Source organism: Abramis brama (assembly GCF_963993115.1).
Source record: "Abramis brama genome assembly, chromosome: 13".
NCBI lineage: Eukaryota > Metazoa > Chordata > Actinopteri > Cypriniformes > Leuciscidae > Abramis > Abramis brama.
Window position 1 is genome coordinate 31,655,165 of NC_139975.1, and position 13,923 is coordinate 31,669,087.

Genomic DNA, 13,923 nt, shown 5'->3' on the forward strand with positions numbered 1-13,923 from the left:
CAGTCATTTCCACGGCTGTATACATTCCACCACAAGCTGACACCGACAGCTTTGTCGGTGTTACACGAAGTGACAATTGGATTACAGACAAGACACCCAGATGCTGCACTCATTGTGGCAGGGGATTTTAATAAGGCAAATTTGAAAAAAGTTCTGCCAAACTTTTTCCAACATATTAAGTGTACTACCAGAAATGACAAGACATTAGATCACTGCTACTCACCTTTTAAAAAAGGGTACAAATCCATTCCTATCCCAGCTTTTGGGAAATCTGATCATAATGCAATTTTTCTGATCCCGGAATATAAACAGAGAATGATACGAGAGCCGGTAGTGACGCGAGAGGTTAGACGCTGGACAGCCGAATCAGAGGAGACGCTACGTGACGCGCTGAGTGACGTAGACTGGGAGATGTTCCGGGTGAGTGCAGACAATGACGTCAGTGTGTTTTCAGATGTGGTTATGAGTTTTGTGGCCACACTGATAGATGATGTTATACCAACGGCGATGGTGAAGTCTTTTCCGAACCAAAAACCGTGGGTCGACAGATCCATCCGCGCTGCACTGAAAGAGCGCACCACCACTTACAACGCTGGACTGTTGTCGGGTGACATGACGGAATACAAGGCTGCATGTTACAAACTGAGACGGGATATAGCGGATGCTAAGCGACGTTACACGGACAAGATGGAAGCACAATTCGAGAAAAAGGACACACAAAGCATATGGCAGGGATTACATGAAATTACGGACTATAAGGGGGTTCGCCCCTGTATGGTGAGTGCAGATGCGACGCTGGCAAACGAACTGAACTCCTTCTATGCACGTTTCGAACCTAGAAATGCTAACGCTGGCCATTCTAACGCTGCACTGTCCAATGCAGATAGGAGGAGCTCTACCAGTGAGGCAGGACTCAGCCTCGTTTTTTCTGAGCACGACGTGAGAAGAGAGCTGAAAAAGGTGAACACCAGAAAGGCGGCTGGCCCAGATAGGATCTCAGGACGAGTCATCAGGACCTGCGCTGACCTTCTGGCTCCAGTGTTCACCACCATATTTAATCTCTCTCTTATACAATCTATAGTCCCCACATGCTTCAAGATGTCCACCATCGTCCCTGTGCCCAAGAATGCCTCCCCAGCCGGTATGAACGACTACCGCCCCGTAGCACTGACCTCGGTGGTTATGAAGTGCTTTGAGAGGTTGATAAAGAACCACATCTGCTCCTCTCTTCAAAGCACCTTAGACCCACTGCAGTTCGCCTACCGCTCCAACAGATCAACAGATGATGCCATTTCACAGGTCATGCACGCCACCCTCTCCCACCTTGACATCGTAGGAGGGGGCTATGTCAGACTACTGTTTATAGACTACAGTTCAACTTTTAATACTGTAGTCCCCGGCAGGCTGGCTACTAAACTGTATGACCTGGGCCTGAACCAATCAATGTGTGCCTGGATCCTGGACTTCCTGACTGCCAGGTCTCAGGTCGTCAGAGTGGGAGGGCACACATCACAATCTCTCGTCCTCAACACTGGGGTCCCTCAGGGCTGTGTGCTGAGTCCGTTATTGTACTCCCTGTACACCCACGACTGTGTCGCCAGGCACAACTCCAACACCATCGTGAAGTTTGCGGACGACATGGTTGTGGTGGGCCCGATCACTAACAACGACGAACGGGCCTACTTACAGGAGGTGTCAGATCTGATAATGTGGAGTAAGGACAACAGCTTACTGCTTAACGGGAAGAAGACCAAGGAGATGGTGGTGGATTTCTGCCCACAACGTTGCAGGAACTACACCCCTCTTCTGATAGACGGGACACCAGTGGAAAGGGTGAGTAGTTTTAAATACCTCGGAGTACACATTTCCGAGGATTTATCATGGACTGTACATACGGACACTGTGGTGAGAAAGGCAAGACAGCGCCTTTATCACCTCAGACAGCTCAGGAGATTCAGGGTCTCCCAACGGATCCTAATTTCCTTCTACTCCGCTGCTGTACAGAGTATACTGACTGGAGGTATATCTGTTTGGTACGGTAGTAGCTCCTGTAGGGACCGTCGAGCCCTGCAGAGGGTGGTGAAGACCGCTGAGCGGATCATGGGTACCACACTTCCCCCTCTGCAGGACTTATACACCACATGCTGTATCAACAGGGCCAGAAGGATTATCAAGGATCCCCATCACCCCTGCAACAAACTGTTTGTAACCCTCAGGTCAGGCAGACGCCTGCGCTGCCACAAAACACGTACAGAGAGGATGAGGAACAGTTTTTTCCCTGCGGCAATCAGAGCCCTGAACTCTGCATTCTGAACTTTTTAAACTTTTAATACATTTTCAACACTTTTAAAAACAGCCATTGAATTTTAACATTTGTACATCTGTCTGTACATTTATTGTATTTTTATTTTTATATATTTTTTTTGTTACATTGCATTTATTTTTATTACAAATGAGCACAGAAGTACAGTGCGTGTCACAAAAACATTTCACTGCGCATCTTGTATGAGTATGTGACAAATAAAACCTTTGAACCTTGAACCTTGATTTTAGTGCCGTCCGAATCCATAATATCAGTGTTTTTTCTCACCCAACCCGCGTAAAAATCCCTGGCCAAATTAGTACCTACTGTTTTTGGCAAACAGGTCTTGTGGTAATTTAATTGCCGTCTGAATCCACATCTCTGAGTTTACAAGAAGAGATTCAAAATTCACTGTTTAAATCCTTTTTGATCACTGCCGAGCACCTTACGTAAGATGTACACTTTTATTACTGAAATGCTGGAAAGTATTTACAAGAACAATATTTCATCGCAGGTCCACCTCAGCGAACAAAAATGGGAAAGAGAAGAAAGCACGTACAAATTTGAAATGGTTATTATGGCAGCAATATATGATACAATTTAAAAATATGTAGGCTAGGCTATTATGGGCTATTTTAGTTTGGATTATTTTTTATAATATCCCATGAGTCCTAATAAATGCAATTTCAACTATTTCTGAAGAGCTTCTTTTATAAAGAACACCGCTTTCTCACATAAACAGACCCTGCACGAGAGAATAATTGATTCTCGAGCCATCGATATCAACCAATTCAGCACCATCGCCACGGACAGCACCTGGTAACGTCGCACGTAAGAAGGTATATCTTAAGCAGCTTCCTAAGGTATGGTTCGGGGAACACACTTAGGAACATAAACAACTTTGGTAAGATATATCTTTCGAGTCTTCTTAGCACGCTAAGAGTGAGCGTTATCGGGGAACTGGGCCCTGAACTGAATCAACACTGAACTGACTTCAGCTGAACAATGACACTGTCGTCTTTTTAGATCTGCTTTACAGCAGAATTGATTTCTGTTTGTATCATTGATTATTATTTTGCTGTTTATCGCTGTAAAGCTGCTTTGAAACAATCTGTATTGTATAAAGCGCTGTATAAATAAAGTCAAAATGAAAAAGGAAATAGTGACAGATCTTTTCTTACATATTGTGACGTACATCCAAGTGTAAAAGATTATCAGTAAAGAAACTAGATGTACCGCAGGGCGGTACAAAATATGACCGCCGCTCAGGCCTGCACTGGCTTTCCACAAAAATAAATGACGTGGAGCAATTTGGCTGTATTGCGTGTTTATGTATATACCTAAAAAAAGTAGTAGTATGTGCATGTCTGTGTGTATGTGTGTGTGTTTGTGTATGTGTGTGTCTGTGTGTGTGTGTGTCTGTGCGTGTATGTGTGCGTGCGTACATGTGTGTGCGCGTGTGTTTGTGTGTGTGTGTCTGTGCATGTGGATTTGTATGTGTGTGTATGGGTGTGTGTCTGTGCGTGTGGATGTCAGTGTGTGTGCATGCTTGCGTTTGTTTGTATTCCTGCATGTGTGTGTGTGACAGTATCATCCTAAACCAGCAACCCTTCGCTCAACACCACCATCTACAGGCCGATGAGTGTACAGTCACTAAATGTGCACATAAATGAATTTATTTTATACCCCCCCATGGATGAAATTCTACGAAACTTAGCATACCCCCAGAGGATGTCAAGTTAATCATACACATTGAAATATGGTGCAGTTCTGAACATCTCAACTGAAGATAGGGGCGATTAAAGTAGAATAATATTGCATTTTCATTTTTTATGGGAGGGGCGCAAATCACAAATGAGTGATTATGGGCTAGGTTGATGTGGGCCCTTAAGAGCAACATACCATAAAAATTTCTTCATCCTCGGTGCCACGGTTCAGGTAGTTATTTAGGAAAAACTGCATTTTTTGGGTTTGGGGGGGCCCAGCGTGGGGGGGGGGGGGAGTGGCCCCCGGGGACCAAACGAAATTTTTCCGTAAAAGTCTAGTGGGGCTACATGCCCACCAAATTTCATGTTCCCCGGTGTTTCGGTGTCCCTGGTATCGTTGACGAAAAATTCACGGGGGCCCCAGCGCGGGGGGGTAAGTGGCCCCCGGGGACCAAACGAAATTTTTCCGTAAAAGTCTAGTAGACCAACATACCATAAAAAATTCTTCATCCTCGGTGCCACGGTTCAGGTAGTTATTTAGGAAAAACTGCATTTTTTGGGGTTTGGGGGGGCCCAGCGCGGGGGGGGAGTGGCCCCCGGGGACCAAACGAAATTTTTCCGTACAAGTCTAGTGGGGCTACATGCCCACCAAATTTCATGTTCCCCGGTGTTTCGGTGTCCCTGGTATCGTTGACGAAAAATTCACGGGGGCCCCAGCGCGGGGGGGGTAAGTGGCCCCCAGGGACCAAACGAAATTTTTCCGTAAAAGTCTAGTAGACCAACATACCATAAAAAATTCTTCATCCTCGGTGCCACGGTTCAGGTAGTTATTTAGGAAAAACTGCATTTTTTGGGGTTTGGGGGGGCCCAGCGCGGGGGGGGGGAGTGGCCCCCGGGGACCAAACGAAAATTTTCCATACAAGTCTAGTGGGGCTACATGCCCACCAAATTTCATGTTCCCCGGTGTTTCGGTGTCCCTGGTATCGTTGACGAAAAATTCACGGGGGCCCCAGCGCGGGGGGGTAAGTGGCCCCCGGGGACCAAACGAAATTTTTCCGTAAAAGTCTAGTAGACCAACATACCATAAAAAATTCTTCATCCTCGGTGCCACGGTTCAGGTAGTTATTTAGGAAAAACTGCATTTTTTGGGGTTTGGGGGGGCCCAGCGCGGGGGGGGAGTGGCCCCCGGGGACCAAACGAAATTTTTCCGTACAAGTCTAGTGGGGCTACATGCCCACCAAATTTCATGTTCCCCGGTGTTTCGGTGTCCCTGGTATCGTTGACGAAAAATTCACGGGGGCCCCAGCGCGGGGGGGGTAAGTGGCCCCCAGGGACCAAACGAAATTTTTCCGTAAAAGTCTAGTAGACCAACATACCATAAAAAATTCTTCATCCTCGGTGCCACGGTTCAGGTAGTTATTTAGGAAAAACTGCATTTTTGGGGGTTTGGGGGGGCCCAGCGCGGGGGGGGGAGTGGCCCCCGGGGACCAAACGAAAATTTTCCATACAAGTCTAGTGGGGCTACATGCCCACCAAATTTCATGTTCCCCGGTGTTTCGGTGTCCCTGGTATCGTTGACGAAAAATTCACGGGGGCCCCAGCGCGGGGGGGTAAGTGGCCCCCGGGGACCAAACGAAATTTTTCCGTAAAAGTCTAGTAGACCAACATACCATAAAAAATTCTTCATCCTCGGTGCCACGGTTCAGGTAGTTATTTAGGAAAAACTGCATTTTTTTGGGTTTGGGGGGGCCCAGCGCGGGGGGGGAGTGGCCCCCGGGGACCAAACGAAATTTTTCCGTACAAGTCTAGTGGGGCTACATGCCCACCAAATTTCATGTTCCCCGGTGTTTCGGTGTCCCTGGTATCGTTGACGAAAAATTCACGGGGGCCCCAGCGCGGGGGGGGAAGTGGCCCCCGGGGACCAAACGAAATTTTTCCGTAAAAGTCTAGTAGACCAACATACCATAACAAATTCTTCATCCTCGGTGCCACGGTTCAGGTAGTTATTTAGGAAAAACTGCATTTTTTGGGGTTTGGGGGGGCCCAGCGCGGGGGGGGAGTGGCCCCCGGGGATCAAACGAAATTTTTCCGTACAAGTCTAGTGGGGCTACATGCCCACCAAATTTCATGTTCCCCGGTGTTTCGGTGTCCCTGGTATCGTTGACGAAAAATTCACGGGGGCCCCAGCGCGGGGGGGGAAGTGGCCCCCGGGGACCAAACGAAATTTTTCCGTAAAAGTCTAGTAGACCAACATACCATAAAAAATTCTTCATCCTCGGTGCCACGGTTCAGGTAGTTATTTAGGAAAAACTGCATTTTTTGGGGTTTGGGGGGGCCCAGCGCGGGGGGGGAGTGGCCCCCGGGGACCAAACGAAATTTTTCCGTACAAGTCTAGTGGGGCTACATGCCCACCAAATTTCATGTTCCCCGGTGTTTCGGTGTCCCTGGTATCGTTGACGAAAAATTCACAGGGGCCCCAGCGCGGGGGGGGAAGTGGCCCCCGGGGACCAAACGAAATTTTTCCGTAAAAGTCTAGTAGACCAACATACCATAAAAAATTCTTCATCCTCGGTGCCACGGTTCAGGTAGTTATTTAGGAAAAACTGCATTTTTTTGGGTTTGGGGGGGCCCAGCGCGGGGGGGGAGTGGCCCCCGGGGACCAAACGAAATTTTTCCGTACAAGTCTAGTGGGGCTACATGCCCACCAAATTTCATGTTCCCCGGTGTTTCGGTGTCCCTGGTATCGTTGACGAAAAATTCACAGGGGCCCCAGCGCGGGGGGGGAAGTGGCCCCCGGGGACCAAACGAAATTTTTCCGTAAAAGTCTAGTAGACCAACATACTATAAAAAATTCTTCATCCTCGGTGCCACGGTTCAGGTAGTTATTTAGGAAAAACTGCATTTTTGGGGGTTTGGGGGGGCCCAGCGCGGGGGGGGAGTGGCCCCCGGGGACCAAACAAAATTTTTCCGTACAAGTCTAGTGGGGCTACATGCCCACCAAATTTCATGTTCCCCTGTGTTTCGGTGTCCCTGGTATCGTTGACGAAAAATTCACAGGGGCCCCAGCGTGGGGGGGGAAGTGGCCCCCTGGGACCAAACGAAATTTTTCTGTAAAAGTCTAGTAGACCAACATACCATAAAAAATTCTTCATCCTCGGTGCCACGGTTCAGGTAGTTATTTAGGAAAAACTGCATTTTTTGGGGTTTGGGGGGGCCCAGCGTGGGGGGGGAGTGGCCCCCGGGGACCAAACGAAATTTTTCCGTACAAGTCTAGTGGGGCTACATGCCCACCAAATTTCATGTTCCCCGGTGTTTCGGTGTCCCTGGTATCGTTGACGAAAAATTCACAGGGGCCCCAGCGCGGGGGGGGAAGTGGCCCCCGGGGACCAAACGAAATTTTTCCGTAAAAGTCTAGTAGACCAACATACTATAAAAAATTCTTCATCCTCGGTGCCACGGTTCAGGTAGTTATTTAGGAAAAACTGCATTTTTAGGGGTTTGGGGGGGCCCAGCGCGGGGGGGGAGTGGCCCCCGGGGACCAAACGAAATTTTTCCGTACAAGTCTAGTGGGGCTACATGCCCACCAAATTTCATGTTCCCCGGTGTTTCGGTGTCCCTGGTATCGTTGACGAAAAATTCACAGGGGCCCCAGCGTGGGGGGGGGAAGTGGCCCCCGGGGACCAAACGAAATTTTTCTGTAAAAGTCTAGTAGACCAACATACCATAAAAAATTCTTCATCCTCGGTGCCACGGTTCAGGTAGTTATTTAGGAAAAACTGCATTTTTGGGGGTTTGGGGGGGCCCAGCGCGGGGGGGGAGTGGCCCCCGGGGACCAAACGAAATTTTTCCGTACAAGTCTAGTGGGGCTACATGCCCACCAAATTTCATGTTCCCCGGTGTTTCGGTGTCCCTGGTATCGTTGACGAAAAATTCACAGGGGCCCCAGCGCGGGGGGGGAAGTGGCCCCCGGGGACCAAACGAAATTTTTCCGTAAAAGTCTAGTAGACCAACATACCATAAAAAATTCTTCATCCTCGGTGCCACGGTTCAGGTAGTTATTTAGGAAAAACTGCATTTTTGGGGGTTTGGGGGGGCCCAGCGCGGGGGGGGAGTGGCCCCCGGGGACCAAACGAAATTTTTCCGTACAAGTCTAGTGGGGCTACATGCCCACCAAATTTCATGTTCCCCGGTGTTTCGGTGTCCCTGGTATCGTTGACGAAAAATTCACAGGGGCCCCAGCGCGGGGGGGGAAGTGGCCCCCGGGGACCAAACGAAATTTTTCCGTAAAAGTCTAGTAGACCAACATACCATAAAAAATTCTTCATCCTCGGTGCCACGGTTCAGGTAGTTATTTAGGAAAAACTGCATTTTTTGGGGTTTGGGGGGGCCCAGCGCGGGGGGGGGGAGTGGCCCCCGGGGACCAAACGAAATTTTTCCGTACAAGTCTAGTGGGGCTACATGCCCACCAAATTTCATGTTCCCCGGTGTTTCGGTGTCCCTGGTATCGTTGACGAAAAATTCAGTAAGGTGACGGGAAAAAAAAAAAAAAAAAACTTTGACAATCCCTATATGACCGCTTTCGCTAGCTACGCTAGCGGCGGTCATAATAATGTAGTTCATCATTTGGTGAATGGATGTTGCACTCAAAAATGAATGTGAGCTTGCAGTCGATTGTAGAGTTTAAGCAGACGAAATAATTGTAAATATTACAAGGATGAAATTTAAAAATAAACGTGTACATGGATGAATTGTTTACAATAAGATCTTTGTATTTTCAAAATAAATTTAATTTTAGTCCAAATGCTTGGAAATTTCACATTAACTTTTTACTTTTATATGCACCAATAATCTTGTGTAAATTTAATTTTACAAAAATAAAAGTTAAAGGATTTTCTCTACAATATAGCCCTGGGTCAAAAGAAAATTGATAAAGAACTTGATATAAGGACATGTAAGTATTAACAGTGTCGTTGTCAACTCTTTACTAGAAATTAGATTCTGTTGACTAGAAAGCACTGTGTTGCTGTGTCGCAGTTCAGAGGCTGCGTCCTTCGAAGGCCAGTTGTGTCACCGTAGTGTGACGAAGGCTGTCCCAATTCGAAGGCTCCTTCAAATGTGTCCTTTGTTTCTCATGAAATGAGGGATACCACAGATGGCTTATTCGCAGCCTTGCCTATCCCTGAATTATTATTATTTTTGAGAGAGAGAGAGAAATTGCTGAATTACCCTTTTAAACAGCCTTTGAATTGGGACACAGTCTGTGTGTGTGTTACCAACTCCCTCTGCTGGACAGGCTCATGCAGTGTAAGGGAGGATGCTGTTACACACTATTTCCCAACCCTGCAGCACTAGTGAGAAAAACTTATACCAAAATATATTTAAAATACATTTATTTCACAAGTATACTACACATCCATTAACATATTTACTGACATATTGCTTGAGACTTACTGGTTGGCTATAAATATTATAATTCAACTTTATTTGGAGTACTTCTTTATTGCACAATGCACTTTTTTTTATATTAAGCCTAAAATGTTTTAATATCACAATTAGGAAGGATAGTATCAACCATGTTGGTTCTGTTCTGTTTACCCTAAGGGGGGTTATTGCTGCTGTTATCCATGCTAGACTGCATCTATGCCCAGGGAGTTCTTACCCAGAACAGAACCATACTGAACCATTTAATTGTATTTGTAAGAAGTGCAGTTAATTTTTTATGTGGGAATTTTTTTATTTTGGAAAACATCACACAATAAGCAAACAAAGTACAGGCAGGATGGCCAAAAATGTAAGAAATGTAAAATGTAATTTTGTGTATAACTAAGGTTTGTTCCATGACATTTATAAATATAAATGAAACAATTCCACTAACTGTTTTGACAGCTATAATTGTTGTAAAGTGTTCATATATTATTGCTATTGAGTGGTCATTAAGACTAGTACAAGGTTCTCTCTTAAAAGCAAGTGCTCATAGTTGGATGTTGACCTCACTGTGTGTACCATCACCATCAATAGTGCTTTCATTGCCATCCGAGAGGAATCCGCTTCCAGAGTGATGTGTCCTACACTCCAATGCTGTAAGTCTCTGCTTCAGCCGCTGTTGAGTAGCTGTGTATTCAGCCAGTAACCGAGTAAACCGAGTCTGAAGTATTTCAAGAGAACCTTCCAACCTCTCCACTTTCTCCTCAACCCGCTCTTCTCCCATTCCACCGGCCTCCAACTCCTCCAGCAGACCCTCTTTCAGGAGAATCTGTCTTCCCCTCTCTTCCAGAACTTTCTTAGCATCCGGATACTCCATTACAGCCTCCATCAGGTCATCCTTTGACAAACAAAAGAGGTCAGAGTAGCCAATGCTACGGATGTTAGCTGTACGACGGTTGCCCATTTTGCTCCCTTTGATGTTGAGGATGCTAATCTCGCCAAAGCAGCTGCCGCCCGTCAAGTGTGCATACTGGGTCACCCCATCATCAGCCACAACAGCAAGGCGACCCTCTTTTATGATATACATCTCTTTTCCTATGTCTCCCTTTCGGCAGATGTAATCTCCAGGGCTGAAGACCTGTGGCCGCAGCTTGAGCACCAGTTCCACTAAAAGCCCGGCCTCACAGTCCTGGAAGATACGGACCTTCTTCAATGTTTCTAAGTGCACATTGATAGCAATCTCAGCCCGCAGTTTGTTTGGCAGATTCTTTAGGACATCCTGCTCATCAATTGCTTTCTTGTTGGTCCACAAGTAGTCAAACCATTTGATGACTCTAGCTTCTAGCTCTTTGCTGACCTTTCTGAACTGCATGTAGTGTTTGATGGCATCGATGTGAGCTTGGAACTCAGTCCGTGTGGCATTCATGTTTGATATCATGGCTCCTACATTACCAACTATGGTGGCGAAAATGAGAACGCCAACAAGGAAATCAAAAACAACTAAAAGATACTCCTCATCCCGCACCGGAGCTGGCATTTGCCCAATGTCGTCAAAGTGAGGGTTGACCAATAGAGGCAGTAGACATATCCTCGCGTGAGAGTCCCAAACTCAGGGTCAGAAATGTTTGGGTAGACCCACTGGTCGGATCCAAAGCCCAGAGACTTGGAAATGGCAAAGTAGATGCAGGCATTCCAGTGAATGATGACTAGGATATAGAGCACCAAGATGCAAATGCGGAAAATGTTGGGGTAATTTGTGCGGGTCTCTGTGCGGTCGAAGAACTCGAACAGGCGTGAGAAGCGCATCAGTCGATTGAAACGCAGCTCTGGTACGTGAATGCCAATGACGATGTAGGCTAGATCCGTGGGCAGTATGGATAGGAGGTCTAGCTTGAACTGCAAAGTATGAAAGTAGCTTTCTCTTAAAGGGATACTCCACCGTTTTTTCATATTAAACTATGTTATTCCCTTAACTAAGACGAGTTGATACATACCTCTCTCATCTCAGTGCGTGCACTTAATTGCTCTAGCGCGCTGTGACACTTTGATAGCACTTAGCTTAGCCCAGTATATTCAATGTTATCTAACAGCAATGAATTTAGAAGTGACCAAACACATCAACGTTTGTGTTCAGCACTTTTGAGAGTACTTCGACTCGGCGCAGTAAAAAGTCACACCTGATCCTCTTTCCACCACTGACAGAAGTGAGAGGAAGAGGATCAGGCGTGACTTTTTACTGCGCCGAGTCGAACTACTCCCAAAAGTGCTATTCCGCCATACATTATAGTTATCCTTTTTAACCCGCTTAGAAAAGCGCCACGTTTTATTTTGTGTCACCATACTTGGTAGTATAACTACTCGTGTAACTGTATAACTATTAGTTGCACAATCTGGCACCTGCATCCAGAACACTGGAACCTCCATGTCTGGTCCCTGGATGGGACATGGAGGAATTCAGGGGGCTATCACCAGCGGTGATAGATACAATCATTCAGGCAAAAACCTCCTCTACTAGACGGCTATATGCTTTGAAGTGGCATCTTTTCACTACATGGTGTTCTTTCCGAGATTAAGATCCACGGAGGTGTGGCATTGGATCAGTGCTTTCCTTCCTTCAGGAGGGCCTAGATAAGTAGTTATCCACTTCCACCCTGGTGTGTGTGGCTGTGATGGCAGCAAATCATGACAATGTGGGCAGTAGTTCTTTTAAAATATTCAAGGCATTGTATGCAAAAATGCATCATAACCGCGCGCGCGCGATCTGCTTGCAGTCGTCGAAATGGATGCTGAGATGTTGAAGGATAGCTAGTGGAGATTTTAAAGTTGTCGACAGTCATCAAAAATCAAGTCCAGTGTGTGGGAGAAATTTGGAGTTATCTGAAGAAAATGTGAACGGCTTATTTGCTGCATGCATGCATTTTCGTTTTGGATAGCCGCAAATGTGGAACTTCATCGCCAAGGAACCACGCAGATAACTGTGGTAACAAGCAAGCAGTTCTGTCGAACAGTATTTTTTCAAATTTAACACTGTTAACCCTCTGAGGTCTAGGGTGTTTTTGGGGTCCTTGAGATGTTCTGACATGCCCTGACATTTGTGCTTTTTTCAGTTGCTTATAAACATATTAATGGCAAAAACAATACACTCTATTTAGCACAAACAGGACTACCATAATATGTGAGCCACATGTATGTACATGTTTTCATTTTTGAGAGAATAATGTTTATGCATGGTTATTGAAAAAACTAAAAATGAAAGTTTCTGAAATAAAGCCACAAAACACATACTAAATATGTGGCAATAAGACTTTTGACTAATGGATGTCCTTCCCTAGAGTTTTTTCTTCAAAATTATGTGAAAATCATCCTTCCTAATCATTCACTTAAAAACGATAAATTGATTTTAGTTTTGTGAAACACTTTTAGTTTGGAAGGCCAATATGCGGATGGGGCGTAAACGATCATGCATATTTAGTAGTTCACACCTGGTGAGACAATGCCCCTGCATACTTAATGAGCTATTCATTCAGGTGTGTCACCTACAGCTAACTTAAATATACAAGCTTCATAAAAATGATCATTCTAGAAGAAAATTTCAGATGGCATTTAGAGGCTTTTGCATCTGAACTCTTCATATACACACACACACACACACACACACATATATATATATATATATATATATATATATATATATATATATATATATATATGCATACACACACACACTCACACATACACACACACACACACACACACACACACATATATATATATATATATATATATACACATACACAACCAAATTGGTTCACAGTTGGAAGCATCGCAATTTTTTTTATTTTTCCACAAATTGTGCTTGCAAATTGTATAATATCCAAGGTAAACATGTCTAGTAATTGTGCAGTTAATTCTCATACTGTATTTTCAGTTTTGGAATATTTATCCTCTCCCCAAATTTATCACTAATAAAACACAATAAAAATTATTTAAAGAAAAAAAATATATCTACCTTTTAATAGTTTGTTTACATCTACCTTTTAAATATATTTTTTTATTAAAAAGGTTACAATTACAACAACAATTCAAGTGTAATCTTACAGTATATTTGTATCAGTATATATATGTCTATCATATTTCGCCTGACTGTAACGTTGTTTTTATGAAATATTAGGGCATATAAATGTTAATTTGCAGTTTAATACGTTGCTTATAGGCTACAAATAGCCTACATTTTATTTCAACATATTTCAGTCGATTTTTACTCATCTCAGTATAGCAATACAGTTTGCTAAAACATCATCATTCATTCACACACGCGATTTAAATTTAAACTGTCTTTTTGCCAGCTGTGGTAAACAGTGCGCATCTCGCCGTTCATTCATTCATAAAGAAACCCGATTCACGTGAACTTACATTTCTCAGCTCGCTCCTCGATATACCCGCACTTCTGAGATACATTCCATTATTCCTCACAGCGCTGCGAAACAGTGT

The 13,923-nt window shown here is 45.0% G+C and overlaps 1 protein-coding gene across 1 annotated transcript; it reads right to left on the minus strand.

The window, feature by feature from the left end:
- Positions 1-9,979: 9,979 nt before the first annotated feature.
- Positions 9,980-11,382, minus strand: LOC311095370 (cyclic nucleotide-gated channel alpha-2-like; the record flags this gene model as incomplete). The annotated part of the gene is given in 2 exon segments (XM_084133862.1): positions 9,980-10,968; positions 10,971-11,382. Coding segments are annotated over 2 exon segments (1,401 nt in total).
- Positions 11,383-13,923: the final 2,541 nt, after the last annotated feature.